Source organism: Oncorhynchus mykiss, chromosome 26, assembly GCF_013265735.2.
Source record: "Oncorhynchus mykiss isolate Arlee chromosome 26, USDA_OmykA_1.1, whole genome shotgun sequence".
NCBI lineage: Eukaryota > Metazoa > Chordata > Actinopteri > Salmoniformes > Salmonidae > Oncorhynchus > Oncorhynchus mykiss.
This window is the reverse complement of record NC_048590.1, coordinates 48,188,919-48,204,610: the sequence shown is the minus strand read 5'-3', so window position 1 is coordinate 48,204,610 and position 15,692 is coordinate 48,188,919. Positions and strand designations below refer to the sequence as shown.

Sequence of the window (15,692 nt, the reverse complement as noted above, 5' to 3'; positions counted from 1 at the left end):
ACTGAATGTTGATTTTGTACTTAGAAATGTCCTTGTTTTTGAAAGAAAAGTACTTTTTTTTTGTCCATTAAAATACCATCAAATTGATCAGAAATACAGTGTAGACATTGTGGCATGTTGTGTTAGCTAATCCAACGTGATCATTTTAAAAAAGCTAATTGATAATTAGAAAACCCTTTTGCAATTATGTTAGCACAACTGAAAACTGTTGTGTTGATTAAAGAAGCAATAAAACTGGCCTTCTTCAGACTAGCTGAGAATCTGGAGCATCAGCATTTGTGGGTTCGATTACAGGCTCAAAATGGCCAGACAAAGATCATTCTTCTGAAACTCGTCAGTCTATTCTTGTTCCGAGAAATGAAGGCTATTTCATGCAAGAAATTGCCAAGAAACTGAAGATCCCATACAACGCTGTGCACTACTCCCTTCACAGAACAGCGCAAACTGGCTCTAACTAGAATAGAAAGAGGAGTGGGAGGCCCCGGTGCACAACTGAGCAAGAGTACATTAGTGTCTAGTTTGAGAAACAGACGCCTCCACAAGTCCTCAACAAAACACCAGTCTCAACGTCAACAGTGAAGAGGCGACTCCAGGATGATATATATACAGCAACAGTAGAATAGGATGGTATTGACTAGAATACAGTATAAACATATGAAATGGGTAAAACAGTATGTAAACAATATTAAAGTGACCAGTGATTCCATGTCTATGTACATAGGGCAGCAGTCCCTAAGGTGTAGGGTTGAGTAACCGGGTGGTAGTCGGCTAGTGAGTAAGTTCAGGGCAGGGTACTGGGTAGAGGCCGGCTTGTGATGGCTATTTAACAGTCTGATGGCCTTGAGATAGAAGCTGTTTTTCCAGTCTCTCGGTCCAAGCTTTGAGGCACCTGTACTGACATCGTTTTCTGGATGATAGTAGGGTGAATAGGCCGTGGCTCGGGTGGTTGATGTCGATTATCTTTTTGGACTTATTGTGACATCGGGTGCTGTAGTTGTCAAACACTCACATAGAAAATAAACGACATCCTCACCACACAGATATCTGATCAGAGATTAAAACCACGGGTACCCACACATGGAGACCCTAAACACTCCATTGTCTACCAATAGTCCATCTCCACGTTGTGAAACAGGAGACCCCGGCGTATCGGTACAAGCACAAAATGGTGCTCCATTAAGTTGCCACAATCAGGTTTCGTGATCTGCCCTGATCAAATCCCAGTTTCATTTGCTTAATGCAACTCAATTGATGGTGCATTATTCACAAGGGGCCAGAGGTGGATTACTCAAGCCTGGTTTCCTGGAAAATTCTCCTACGGACTGTGCAGCTAAATGGCTCTACAACTCGTACGGACACTGTCCTTTAAGACGGGTCCGTTCAGACTGCTTTGCACACAACCACTAAGTGCTGGTCCTGACGTGCCATGTATAAACTAGTGTGTGATAGAGCTTTAGTGGTTCCTTTCCTGGTCCCTGTTTATGGAGTTGCAGGGACGGTTTATGTAGTTGAGGACAAAGGCAACGAATGTTGGGCTACTTTGCTTTTTTACATTTGACTATTCACCAAATTTTTCCAATCCTGGTCTTGTGGTGGGACCATTCACAGGGCCCTATAAAATCCACATTGCGGAGAATGAGGACGGAATCACGGAATCCAGATATTAAAACGGAATTCAACAATATTCAAAAATGTATTGAACTTAGTAGAAAACACATACATTTTCCCAAGACAAGACAAGAACAGAATGCATCAGTGATTCGTATTTTCCTGCAACTTTATGAAGCGGTGAGGAATGCCCGTGTCTGCGTGGCGAGGAATGCCCGTGTCTGCGTGGCGAGGAATGCCCGTGTCTGCGTGGCGAGGAATGCCCGTGTCTGCGGAGCGAGGAATGCCCGTGTCTGCGGAGCGAGGAATGCCCGTGTCTGCGGAGCGAGGAATGCCCGTGTCTGCGGAGCGAGGAATGCCCGTGTCTGCGGAGCGAGTGTATGCCTGCACATTGTGTAGCCGTTAGCGATGATGCTAATTATAACCATCTTCTGTTAGATGGAAAGGCTTTCCCAAAAAACCTTCCCATTTAAAATGTCTACCAAAGTAGCCTATGGCTACCTGGCAGAATGAGATCATTACCATTTGCATCAATCCAGTGGCCATTTGCTTTGCAAACTCTCCAACCACAAGAGCGCTACACAAACATTGCTAACCAAACAGTCTCTTGTTGGTTCATACTACAACCCAAAATAAAATAAAAGATCAAATTTTGTTATTCTTCTATTTTTTTTAAAGTTTGGGAATTACAGAAACCTTGAAAAACCAAACGAAGAAAACTACATTTGGGGAAAAACAAATAAGATTTTATAAGGCCATACATTCGTGATGGTATTGATCAATAAGTAGTAATTCAGACGATTAAAGGATTGATAGACTAGCTCTGATTTCCTGTGCGTCAGGTGAATCAAAATAACGGTTGTAATGTGGTTGGCTGCAATAAAATGCCTTTTCTCGTGGACAGTGTCACGGATCAATGTTGGCGCCTCAAGGGCTTCGACTCACCTTCCACTCCACTGATGCACTTGACGCGGTCGCGCACCTCCACGTTGTATGCCTCGAAGGACATGAAGACGCCGTCCGGGTGGTAGGGCTCACGCTGCGCGTACACCTTGGAGTAGCTGTGCTGGAACTCAAAGCGCTCGTAACCGTCGTACTGCACCACCTTGCCGTACACCTCAAAGTACTTCTCCAGCCAGCTGAAAGGGAAGTACACTTCAGCACCGTCCCGACGACCCTTTATCGTGACGTCGTCGTTAATCAGGCAGTCCATCTCTTCGTACTTGATGCCGGCAGCTCCGCCTACTATGGGCGGCGGCTCCGGGGGCTGCGGGGGCTGCTGCTGGCTGCTAATGCTGGCGTCGCCCCCCTTGGCGCTGGGGGGTGGCGGCGGGGCCCGCGGGAGGAAGCGCAGGGCGGTGTCGCTGGAGCAACGGTTCCACAGAAGCATGGTGAGGAGGGTGAAGAGGGCGCAGATGACGATCAGGGTCTTGTAGTTGACCCGGGCCGCCAGGCAACGCATGGTCACAGCACACCTGCACAGGGGAAACAGAGACTTATTAATAGTATCCTTGGACAACATTAAGTATATAAGACACATACAGTGCCTTCGGAAATAACTTTTTCCACATTGTTACGTTACAGCCTTATTCTAAAATGAATTAAATCGTCATTGCCTCCTCCCCTCAATCTACACCCCATAATGACAAAGCAAAAACAGGGTTTTATACATTTTTGCAAATGTATTACAAATTTTAAAAAACAGAAATATCAGATTTACATAAGTATTGTGGATGGGTCTGAAAACGTTCCGAAGGCACTGTAGATACAGGCAGCCTTCCTACTTCATTTGCCGCAGTGGAAGGAGTTTAATGGCTGTGATAGGAGAATACGGAGGATGGATCAACAAAAAGGAGGAAGTTGGTACAGAATACCAATACTCCAAAATATGCATCCTGTTTGCAACAAGGCACTAAAGTAATACTGCCAAAAAAAATGTGGCAAAGCCATTAACTTTGTCCGAAAGTGTTATGTTTGTGGAAAATACAACACATTACTGAGCGCCACTCTGCGTATTTTCATCATGTTATGGGTATGCTGTAATTGTTAAGGACAAGGGAGATTTTCAGGATAAAAAAAAAAAAATCTAATGAATGGAGCTAAACAGGCAAAATCCTAGAGGAAAACCTTGTTCAGTCTGCTTTCCACCAGACACTGGGAAATGAATGAACATTTCAGCAGGACAATAACCTAAAACAAAGCCACATTTACACTGGAGTTACTCACCAAGACAGTGAATGTTCCTGAGTTATAGTTGAGACTTAAATTTACTTGGAAAATCCATCGCAAGACCTGAAAAATGGTTGACTAGCAATGATCAACAACCAAATTTGACAGAGCTTGAAGATTTTTATTTTATTTTTAATAAATGGGCAAATGTTGCACAATCCAGGTGTGGAAAGTTCTTAAGAGACTTACCCAGAAAGTCTAATCTCTGCCAAAGGTATGTCATGACGTTGGCCTGTAGGTGAGGTTTATGACCACATAAATACCTTTCCACTCTCTCTACTCTAGAGTGACTATTGGATCAAGAGCCTCGCTGGCTAATATTTGTTTTGTGCAGCAAACTGTGTAGCATTTTGAGTTACTTGTATAGTTCAGTAAGAAACTGTACAAAAATATTCACAACGCGATCATTAGCATTCTCTATGGGATTTTACATGTACTTGTTAGCATTGCTAATCATCAGATTGCAGCGTATAAGTGGGGTTTGAAATCCACAGCCCTTGGGATCAGTATTACTGAATATCCCCGTATGACACAAGGTTGGAATGACTCTGGATACCACACCAGCTAAGAAAGCATTGGCGTCAATATGGTCCAGCATCCCTGTGGAACGCTTTCAACACCTTGTAGAGTCCATGCCCTGACAAATTGAAGATGTTCTGAGGGAAGGGGGGGCTCAATATTATGAAGGTGTTCTTAATATTTTGTATACTCCGTGTACTTCTGCTGTACCACTACTACTGTCACCCTATGTGTGGTCCTCAACATCTTCAACAAAAACACATGCAACGTGTTATCTGGGAGCTTCATTGATACAAACAAGAGAGGTTTTGGGATGTGGGGAAAAAACAGCACAGATAGTCACTCCAACACTAGCCTACTGCTCTACACCGACAGGTCTGGGCTCCACAGCTCCCGGTTCTAGACAGAGCCGACAGGCTTGGGCTCCACAGCTCCCGGTTCTAGACAGAGCCGACAGGCTTGGGCTCCACAGCTCCCGGTTCTAGACAGAGCCGACAGGCTTGGGCTCCACAGCTCCCGGTTCTAGACAGAGCCGACAGGCTTGGGCTCCACAGCTCACGGGTGATCAATTAGGGAATACACAAAGTAGACTAAACCGCTTAAGATGCAAGGTGATTGAGGAGCATCTGCAGATGAGTTGATGAGAATCGAATGCAGATTAACTTGAGGAAAGGAACCAGCATGATGGTAAATGTGATGACGAGCAGCATTTGCCATTAGTTGTTTGTGTACCTTTTGCCTTTTGCAGCTGCTTCGGCTTGAGGGTTAGGAATGGAAAACATTCAACTACCACTTCAGAGGCTTGCATAGACCAATTCACATAACGCATGTCAGGCATTGGCAGTTTTTCCAAATAGTGGATCACAGACAGTCCCTCTTTGGTTGTGGGTAAACACTTAGTGGATCACAGACAGTCCCTCTTTGGTTGTGGGTAAACACTTAGTGGATCACAAGACAGTCCCTCTTTGGTTGTGGGTAAACACTTAGTGGATCACAAGACAGTCCCTCTTTGGTTGTGGGTAAACACTTAGTGGATCACAGACAGTCCCTCTTTGGTTGTGGGTAAACACTTAGTGGATCACAGACAGTCCCTCTTTGGTTGTGGGTAAACACTTAGTGGATCACAGACAGTCCCTCTTTGGTTGTGGGTAAACAGTGGATCACAAGACAGTCCCTCTTTGGTTGTGGGTAAACACTTAGTGGATCACAAGACAGTCCCTCTTTGGTTGTGGGTAAACACTTAGTGGATCACAGACAGTCCCTCTTTGGTTGTGGGTAAACACTTAGTGGATCACAAGACAGTCCCTCTTTGGTTGTGGGTAAACACTTAGTGGATCACAGACAGTCCCTCTTTGGTTGTGGGTAAACACTTAGTGGATCACAGACAGTCCCGCTTTGGTTGTGGGTAAACACTTTGTGGATCACAGACAGTCCCTCTTTGGTTGTGGGTAAACACTTTGTGGATCACAGACAGCCCCTCTTTGGTTGTGGGTAAACACTTTGTGGATCACAGACAGTCCCTCTTTGGTTGTGGGTAAACACTTTGTGGATCACAGACAGCCCCTCTTTGGTTGTGGGTAAACACTTTGTGGATCACAGACAGTCCCTCTTTGGTTGTGGGTAAACACTTGTCTACGAGAACGGCATTAAGAACTTGAAACGCTTTGAGGTGAGGGTCAAAACTAGATGAAAGGGCTGGAGTCGACGTCTACCAGGCCAACGAGACGCGTCAATTCATTCACCCGATTAACAGTGCCAATCAGCGCGGGTCCGAGACTCACGTCATCTGCCATGTTGTTTCTGGCATTTCCATCGTCCTGAGAGAAATCAATAGGCAAACATCCCTCACTAATTACAGCTTACGGCGCTAGGAGTTGCAGATGCAGCAACGACAAAGACTCGGCCTTCCCACAATACAGGAGGAGAGAGAGAGGGTAGAAAAGCATTACCTCCAACAGCATCTCAATGCTTCAGCTTAATCCAGCCACAGCTAAAGGTCAACACAATGAATGCGCATTAATTCCACAATGGGAGCAATCTGCCCGCCCTAGCAACGCCGAGTCAAATTACAACGATAATGGTCTCTGGTCTCCTACAAAGTTAAACACCAAGGACAAGCATGTAGCCAGACAAGGACGCCTGGAGTTAGGAAGTTCCAGTTCTCTCTAATAAGCGTGTAGAGTAAAGGCATGATATGATACAGGATATGAGGCAGGATAGGCTACTCTCTTAAGAACAGCCTCGAGTGATGGGTGATTTAAAATGTCAGTCAAATGATCAATAATATAATAATGCTCTTAGCAAAAAATGTTTTATTTTATTTACAATCTGTAGACACTATGAGAATAGAAAGGTTCACAACTTTTGTAAAACATCACAGCTGAAAAATATATACCAAATAGGAACCAAAACTGGATGGTGTTCAGAACTAGATGGTAGTGGTGGAGGGGAGCTGAAAGATGTATAAGCTGGAAGTAAAAGCGTTGTCGATTAGTTTACTTCAATTAGGGGAGGGGCGGTAGGGTTAGGCAGAAATAAAGGAAAACAAACAGAACCAGTCAAAAGTTTGGACACAGGGTTTTTATTTTTTTGTTCTTTCCCCCCCCTACGTTGTAGAATAATAGTGAAGATATAAAAACTATGAAACAACACATGTAGTAGCCCCCCCCCCCCCCCCCCCAAAAAAGTGTTATATTGGAGATTCTTCAAAGTAGCCACCCTTTGCCTTGATGACAGCTTTGCACACTTAGCATTCTCAAACAGCTTCATGAGTTAGTCACCTGGAATGCATTTCAATTAACAGGTGTGCCTTGTTCAAAGTTAATTTGTGGAATTTCTTTCCTTATTAATGCATTTGAGCCAATCAGTTGTGTTGCGACAAGGTAAGGGTGGTATACAGAAGATAGCCCTATTTGGTAAAAGACCAAGTCTATACTATGCTTATTTGAACTGTTCTTGGCAAAGGGAAACGACAGTCCATCATTACTTTAAGACATGAAGGTCAGTCAATACGGAACATTAAGAACTTTGACAGGTTCTTCTAGTGCAGTCGCAAAAACCATCTGGCCACAGGAAAGAAAGACCCAGAGTTACCTCTGCTGAAGAGGATAAATTCATTAATTACCAGCTTCAGAAATTGCAGTCCAAATAAATGCTTCAGAGTTCAAGTATCTCAACATGACTGCGTGAATCAGGCCTTCATGGTTGAAATGCTGCAAAGAAACCACTACTAAAAGGACACCAATAAGAAGAGACTTTCTTGGGCCAAGAAAATAATATTTTTCCTTCCAAATTGCCATATCTTCATGAGATGTAGGTAAACGGTTGATCTCCGTGGTGGTGATGTGATGGTGTGGGGTGCTTTGCTGTGACACTGTCAGTGATTTATTTACGATTCAAGGCACACTTAACCAGCATGGCTACCACAGCATCCTGCAGCGATTCGCCATCCCATTTGGTTTGCGCTTAGTGGGACTATCGTTTGTTTTTCAACAGGACCATGACCCAAAACACACCTCCAGATTGTGTAAGGGCTATTTGACCAAGAAGAAGATTGATGGAGTGCTGCACCAGATGACCTGGCCTGCAGCCAACAAGTGCTCAGCATGTGGGAGCTCCTTCAAGACTGTTGGAAAAGCATTCCAGGTGAAGCTGGTTGAGAGAATGCCAAGAGTGTGCAAAACTGTCGTCAAGGCAAAGGGTGGCCATCTCAAATATATTTTGATTTGTTGAACACTCTTTTGGTTACTCCATGATTCCATATGTGTTATTTCATAGTTTTGATGTCTTCACTATTATTTTTACATCGTAGAAAATAGTAAAAATAAAGAAAAACCCTTGAGTAGGTGTGTCCAAACGTTTGACTGGTACTGTATACATTCAGCCTGGTGTTAGTAACCCAGCTCACAATATAAACCCTGAAGATCACGTGTTAGTGATCGTGTTCTAACAATAGCTGCTGCAAATACATGAGCTGTATGGGGTGGGTTAGAAACACACTTTCCAATAATAGCGAGCACTTCCATTTGGAAATAGGTCTACACATGGTTCTCTCCAAGTATCAACTGCTGGAGGGTGAAAGTGAACTCTGCACTTGCAGTTACCAACTTTAAGTGTCATGTCATGTGAAATATCTGCTTTGGCAGACCTCTGCATATGTAAAATATTGCTGTATGAATAAAAGTATCATTGATATTTGGAGAAAAGTCAGCATAGTGGAGAGATGAATGATTGGGCTGCTGGGAGCTCTGACAATGATGAGAACTCTGGGAGGAAGCCTGGGGACTGCACAGTGAAAGATAAGCAGACTGTCTCCATCTTGTCAGGGCCTGACTATAACTAATTGGATCTTATTAGGTGGTGTGCTGCCGGCAGAGCTCAGTCAGTGGCATGGCTACTGGCTATACCACTAGGCTTCACTGAGTCCAGCCAATCACAGCCTGCCTAACCCAGGACAAGACCATAGTGACTAGACAAGTGGGCAAGGATAAATCTAGAACTTATATCGCATTGTTTGTTATTCATTCACGTTCTCTCTCACCACCTTTCATGAATCCACATCTCTTGTGATTCATATGATCAGACTGTTAAAACGGATCTCCTCAAGGTTCTAGAGAAAGAGCCATTTCAATAAAAACCCTGTAGCATCTTTCAATTCACTTGTGAATGTAACCTATTTATTATGTACGACTTACCTACAGTTCAGACAACACCACTAGGCTCTATCTAGTGGACGAGACAGTAGCAGTTTTCTCATGGATCATTTCGGCCCAAATCCACTTAAGTGCATGAGATATGGATGGGCCTCTGTGTAATCCAAGGGCAATCAGCTTGACTACGGATGTGTTGCACAGATGTAATCCCTCTGGTAATATCCACGATTTGAACTACAGACTTAGAGGGGAAGTACTCCAAAACAACAGACACCAACCCGGATAGGGAGTACAAGGCTGTTGAGGATAAAAACCCTCCATCCCTGACAGATTGTGGTAAAAAGGGGTGGGGGGGTGGGGAGGAAGTGGAGCTTTTCAGCTTAAATGCGCCAACGTCCTGCTTCGGAGAATTGAAAGATACTTAAAAATTTGACACGGCGGCATGGGACCTGCGTTTAAAATGAGCGCATCAATCTGTAGCCAGCACACATGACCAAATGCCCTCTTAGTATGCTTTGAGTTCATCCGGCCATAGTTCACGCCCACTCCCCGTCCTCATCCTGGTGATGCATGACCTTCCCAGGGGGCCAAGGGGAGGGATGAGACACAGGAGGAAATGAAGGACTCCATTGAAATGCTGCTAAGCATACTGCTGAACTTAAAACAGCCTAGCCTTTAGCCTTGATAAATGTATGGGGGGTGGGGGGTTATCCACTGAGCTTAAAACTACCCAGCCTTTAGCCTTGATAGGGGGGGGGGTTCTCAGTAATGTGAGAACATCGACTGCCCTTGGCCTCCACCCCAGCCTTGGCAACCTGGCCCCTGGGAGCATAGGGGCTACATTGTCTTTAGATGCTGTCCCGATAATGGCCATCAGGGGTGGGAGGAGGAAGGCTGGCCCTGGCACTAGGGACTGTGGAGTCTGAAAGGACTGCTTTCAGGTTTAGTGGCCTCTGCTCTGATTGGATGGTTTGGCTCCGGTCACCTTATGGTTGTCAGAACTCTTCCACTCAGAGTTTTTTTATAACACTGACTGGGCATCAACGATGAGACAAAATTAAGAGGGCAGCTGCTGCTGCTAGCATGCTGATGATGTAGGACTACATGTGGTGTTGTGTTGGCTTCCAAGGGGTTGGGACGACATGCCATATTGGGCCCAACCTGCCCAGCCAGGTGGGGTTAGACGACTACGGCGAGCTTGACAGAACGGTCATCAGATATACCGTCCAACTTCAGGCCATTTAAGCCCCAGGAATAGATCAGAGGCAGGTGCATGCCAGGCTTGCCAAGACTTGAAAATCATCTCAGTCAAAAAGCTGGTTGAAATACAATGCATTTCTTCTAGGCAACATGAGCTTTGTCAAAACTTACAAACAGTCCTTGAAGACCAACAGAGACATAATAGTATGTCTAACCTTGGACGGTTGGAGCAAAGGTAAAATAAATACAGATTGACCTCTGCTCCAACCATCCAAGGTTAGACCCCTTTAACATGTCAATTGACCTCTGCTTCAACCGTCCATGTCGAACCTTGGCTGGTTGGAGCAGAGGTCAATCGATATGTTGAAAGGGTTTACATGTTGAGAAGTATCTTTGTGATCCGAGGCGTCGGGACTGAACACAGAAGACATGAGAAGGGAGGTCTCCGAGTTCCAAATGCTCACAGCTTCTCCGGTCATCTCTGACATCACTCATAGGCCAGCTCCGATGACAGGCGTTTGCTCATTGGGTGAATGCTGGCAGCTTCTCCGGTCGTCTCTGACATCACTCATAGGCCAGCTCCGATGACAGGCGTTTTCTCATTGGGTGAATGCTGGCAGCTTCTCCGGTCGTCTCTGACATCACTCATAGGCCAGCTCCGATGACAGGCGTTTTCTCATTGGGTGAATGCTGGCAGCTTCTCCAGTCATCTCTGACATCACTCATAGGCCAGCTCCGATGACAGGCGTTTGCTCATTGGGTGAATGCTGGCAGCTTCTCCAGTCATCTCTGACATCACTCATAGGCCAGCTCCGATGACAGGCGTTTGCTCATTGGGTGAATGCTGGCAGCGTCTCCGGTCGTCTCTGACATCACTCATAGGCCAGCTCCGATGACAGGCGTTTTCTCATTGGGTGAATGCTGGCAGCGTCTCCGGTCGTCTCTGACATCACTCATAGGCCAGCTCCGATGACAGGCGTTTGCTCATTGGGTGAATGCTGGCAGCGTCTCCGGTCGTCTCTGACATCACTCATAGGCCAGCTCCGATGACAGGCGTTTGCTCATTGGGTGAATGCTGGCAGCTTCTCCGGTCGTCTCTGACATCACTCATAGGCCAGCTCCGATGACAGGCGTTTGCTCATTGGGTGAATGCTGGCAGCAGCTGCGCTGCATTGTTAACGTGTCAGACATCTCTGGATGCAATAACAGCTGCTTCACAACTACCCAGGATACACCATGCTCAAGAGTATCTCATTCTGCCTTGGAATGTCAACAGACTGCCAACATACCAGCTGGCCAGTTAGTTTAATGTGCATGTATAATAAGGCGGGGATACTTTAACCCTTCACACAACAGCAAGAAGACAGAAAAGGGGGTGGTTGGATTGGCTACTTAGTTACAGTACGCCTGCTAAGGCCAATCTCCTACTACAAGTTCTGTTTATAATGACGAGACCGCGGAAAGAGCAAAGTGGGCCTAACATTGTTCTTCAAATGTGAGCAGAGGGTTTGTGTTGTTTTACTGATAACATGGGGAGGGATGAGGAAGCACATCCTGCAGTATTTAAGTTCATTTTCCTGTCATTATCTTTTTCCCGTTTGGGCAAAAGCATTCATGTCCTACGACCTTTGCCTCCATACCAAAACCCCCATTTGCAGTACACAAAGGGTGCTAGTGATGATTATTCAGCACTAAGACTATTGGAACCCCATCTCACAAGCACCTGGAAGTATGTTTTCATTGGTATGCTTAGGCTATATCAAGTGTGTATGAATACCAAGAGGGTGGAAAAACAATAGCACCAGAGCCCTGGGTTGGGCAAACCACTGTAGCAGCAGAGCCCTGGGTTGGGCAGACCACTGTAGCACCAGAGCCCTGGGTTGGGCAGACCACTGTAGCACCAGAGCCCTGGGTTGGGCAGACCACTGTAGCAGCAGAGCCCTGGGTTGGGCAGACCACTGTAGCAGCAGAGCCCTGGGTTGGGCAGGCTGGTGTTTTTATCCCTCTGCTGTTTTCTGGTGGGGAATAAAAATGTAACAGGCATCATTGCGATAACGCCCCATCGCTGGTGAGCTGCCCTTGGGGAGGTATCGGAGCAGAAGTCCCGGTGTTTGTGCAACCAGGTGTTCCTGCCCCAACTACACACTCATGACATTTTCAGTGGTCTCTGGGTGAATTCAGGCAGGGGCTCAGACTGCTGTAAATAAGCTCTGGCTGACTGGAGCTCAGGGGCCTGTTAACGCCTACTGTGTCGGCAACGAGAAGGGTGTCCGGGTGTGTGTGTGTGTGTGTGTCTGAGTGTGTGTGTGTGTGTGTGTGTGTGTGTGTGTGTGTGTCTGTGTGTCTGTGTGAGGCAGCTCGTTAGAAAAGACAAACACGCCACCCATAAAATGTGCTCCACTGTAGGTCGTCTCACTCCTCTTCATCAGTTAATGCATGGCTCACTCAGTAACATTTAGGCGTTGACAGCATCACTACCAAGGTTGAGGCCAAATTCTCCCTTGGTGGTGCCTCAACACAAGGGAAGCGACCGCAGCTCAGCTTGAATAAGTCACACTGATGACAGAGTTAATATGCACCACAGTGCATGTACCATCCACAACATATTCAAATGTCTGTTCTGTAATCGTGGTAACACCCCTACACATTGCCCTTTCAAGTCTTCAGATGCCTGCTGCTGCCTGGGCGTAAGAACAGACCGTCACAGCAAGTTGTATCTCAGAGGAGAGGAGTAGAGGAGGAGAGGGGGACAGGGGGAGGGAGCTAGCCCTTCATCACATATTAAAACACATCTTCTGTTAGCAATGAGTTCACATTCTGCCCAAAACACCTGCTCCATCACCTGCCAGTCACAGAGGCAGGTGTCTCCCAATCAGAAGCTCTATTTAAAAAAATTAAATAAATGTTTTTTAATGGTCCAACCTCAAGGCCAACCCGTTTTTTTCAGAGTAGTGCGTGTCTCCAGTTACCATCTCACCAGGCCTCTCGGGGGAGCAGCAGGACTTCCAGCAGCTGGATACCCTGCTGGCCTCCAGCCTTGTTAATCATGCATGGGTGTGGATGCCCTCGCCACTCCAATAGTGCCCAGCAGACCTCACATTGGACTACAGTAAGAGTCCTATTCAAATCAATCAAAACTCCTATCCAGATGTTCGCAGTGGAAAACAAAATAGCTTATAGGCTATTCTAGTCTAACCCTGTGAGAATGTGTATTTGGATTAATACAGGGTTTTAAAAGGAGTTTACTGTGTGAGAACTCCAACTCCATATTCTTCAGACCTCTAACGACCCAGAGAGTCGTATGGGCGTTTACAAATGTAGAAAATGAAAGAAAGTTTTAAATAATTATTGAAAAAATGATGCCCGTTTCAAGGCCAGGTAAGGCTGAGATATCTACATGTAGGATTTATCCTCTAAAGATGGGCCTATATAATTGAGTAAAGACGTGTTCTGCTGATTTTAGCTGAGGAAGGTCTGTACCAGCCAGCCGGTGTTTACCGTCTGTGCCCTGATAACACAAGACTTAAGCACCAGGTCTTTCTTACCTGGCATTGGCCCTGCATTCCACTGGACTTCTCTCCATTACATTCCGTTTGTTGAATCACCATAGCAAACACACTGAGCTAACAAATTGACTTCGATGTGGCCAACAAAGAAGTAATTTCACATTAGTGCTGCACAATGAAACATGGTTTATATCTCTCAGAGCAGGCAGAGAATGGAGGAAATTGCTTTGAAGTGAATGTCTCGGTCCAACCCGTCACTAGTCCAGGGATTAGGCAGGTTATTACCAAAAAGCATACAATATTAGAGACCTACAGGGGGGATTAAACACGCTCCTAATCAACTGGAGAAGAGACAGAAAAATAACCACTCTTCAATGCCATTACTGTGACCTTTGCACATCATTTATAAGCAGTGCACAAAAACATGTAGCCTTGCAGCAGCATAACAGAATATGATTCAGGGATGGAGCAGGACATGGGATCCTTCCACAGTAAGGCTTACATGTAGCCTCTACAGCAGCATAACAGAATATGATTCAGGGATGGAGCAGGACATGGGATCCTTCCACAGTAAGGCTTACATGTAGCCTTGTAGCAGCATAACAGAATATGATTCAGGGATGGAGCAGGACATGGGATCCTTCCACAGTAAGGCTTACATGTAGCCTTGCAGCAGCATAACATAATATGATTCAGGGATGGAGCAGGACATGGGATCCTTCCACAGTAAGGCTTACATGTAGCCTCTACAGCAGCATAACAGAATATGATTCAGGGATGGAGCAGGACATGGGATCCTTCCACAGTAAGGCTTACATGTAGCCTCTACAGCAGCATAACAGAATATGATTCAGGGATGGAGCAGGACATGGGATCCTTCCACAGTAAGGCTTACATGTAGCCTCTACAGCAGCATAACAGAATATGATTCAGGGATGGAGCAGGACATGGGATCCTTCCACAGTAAGGCTTACATGTAGCCTCTACAGCAGCATAACAGAATATGATTCAGGGATGGAGCAGGACATGGGATCCTTCCACAGTAAGGCTTACATGTAGCCTCTACAGCAGCATAACAGAATATGATTCAGGGATGGAGCAGGACATGGGATCCTTCCACAGTAAGGCTTACATGTAGCCTCTACAGCAGCATAACAGAATATGATTCAGGGATGGAGCAGGACATGGGATCCTTCCACAGTAAGGCTTACATGTAGCCTCTACAGCAGCATAACAGAATATGATTCAGGGATGGAGCAGGACATGGGATCCTTCCACAGTAAGGCTTACATGTAGCCTCTACAGCAGCATAACAGAATATGATTCAGGGATGGAGCAGGACATGGGATCCTTCCACAGTAAGGCTTACATGTAGCCTTGCAGAAGCATAACAGAATATGATTCAGGGATGGAGCAGGACATGGGATCCTTCCACAGTAAGGCTTACATGTAGCCTCTACAGCAGCATAACAGAATATGATTCAGGGATGGAGCAGGACATGGGATCCTTCCACAGTAAGGCTTACATGTAGCCTTGCAGCAGCATAACAGAATATGATTCAGGGATGGAGCAGGACATGGGATCCTTCCACAGTAAGGCTTACATGGTTAAAACCTCATGACATAGCAGGGTTACAGGTATTGGGACCATGAACATGTGACATATCCCCTCCGAGCGAGTCTTTTGCAGGAAGAGGTGGCATAAAAAAAAAAGCAGCCCGTGGAGCTGTAGGGGATACAGCTTTGATCAGCGTCTGTGAATCTACCCAAGTCCTGTCCTCTCGCTCCATGCAGACTTCCAATTACCAGCCTGATACAGGCTAATGAATCCAGAGCACGTTCAAAGACTTTCCTTTTGCTATCAACTTGATACGGTTTGGGTTTAGGGAAATCCGTCACAGCTCTGCTTACTCAATTAAGATCAGGTCAGATTGGGTCAGCATTAATGCAGTTCTATGATTCCAAAGTAAGTTACTGT

At 45.7% G+C, this 15,692-nt stretch overlaps 1 protein-coding gene across 1 annotated transcript in view; it reads right to left on the bottom strand.

Moving 5' to 3' along the window:
• LOC110506198 (D-glucuronyl C5-epimerase B-like) overlaps positions 1 to 15,692 on the bottom strand; it is a 77,044-nt gene that overhangs the window by 21,872 nt on the left and 39,480 nt on the right. The window contains exon 3 of the mRNA XM_036963807.1: positions 2,554 to 3,083. Coding sequence (XP_036819702.1) covers positions 2,554 to 3,070 — 517 coding nt within the window. The 5' untranslated portion in view covers positions 3,071 to 3,083. The remainder of the gene's footprint in view (positions 1 to 2,553; positions 3,084 to 15,692) is intronic.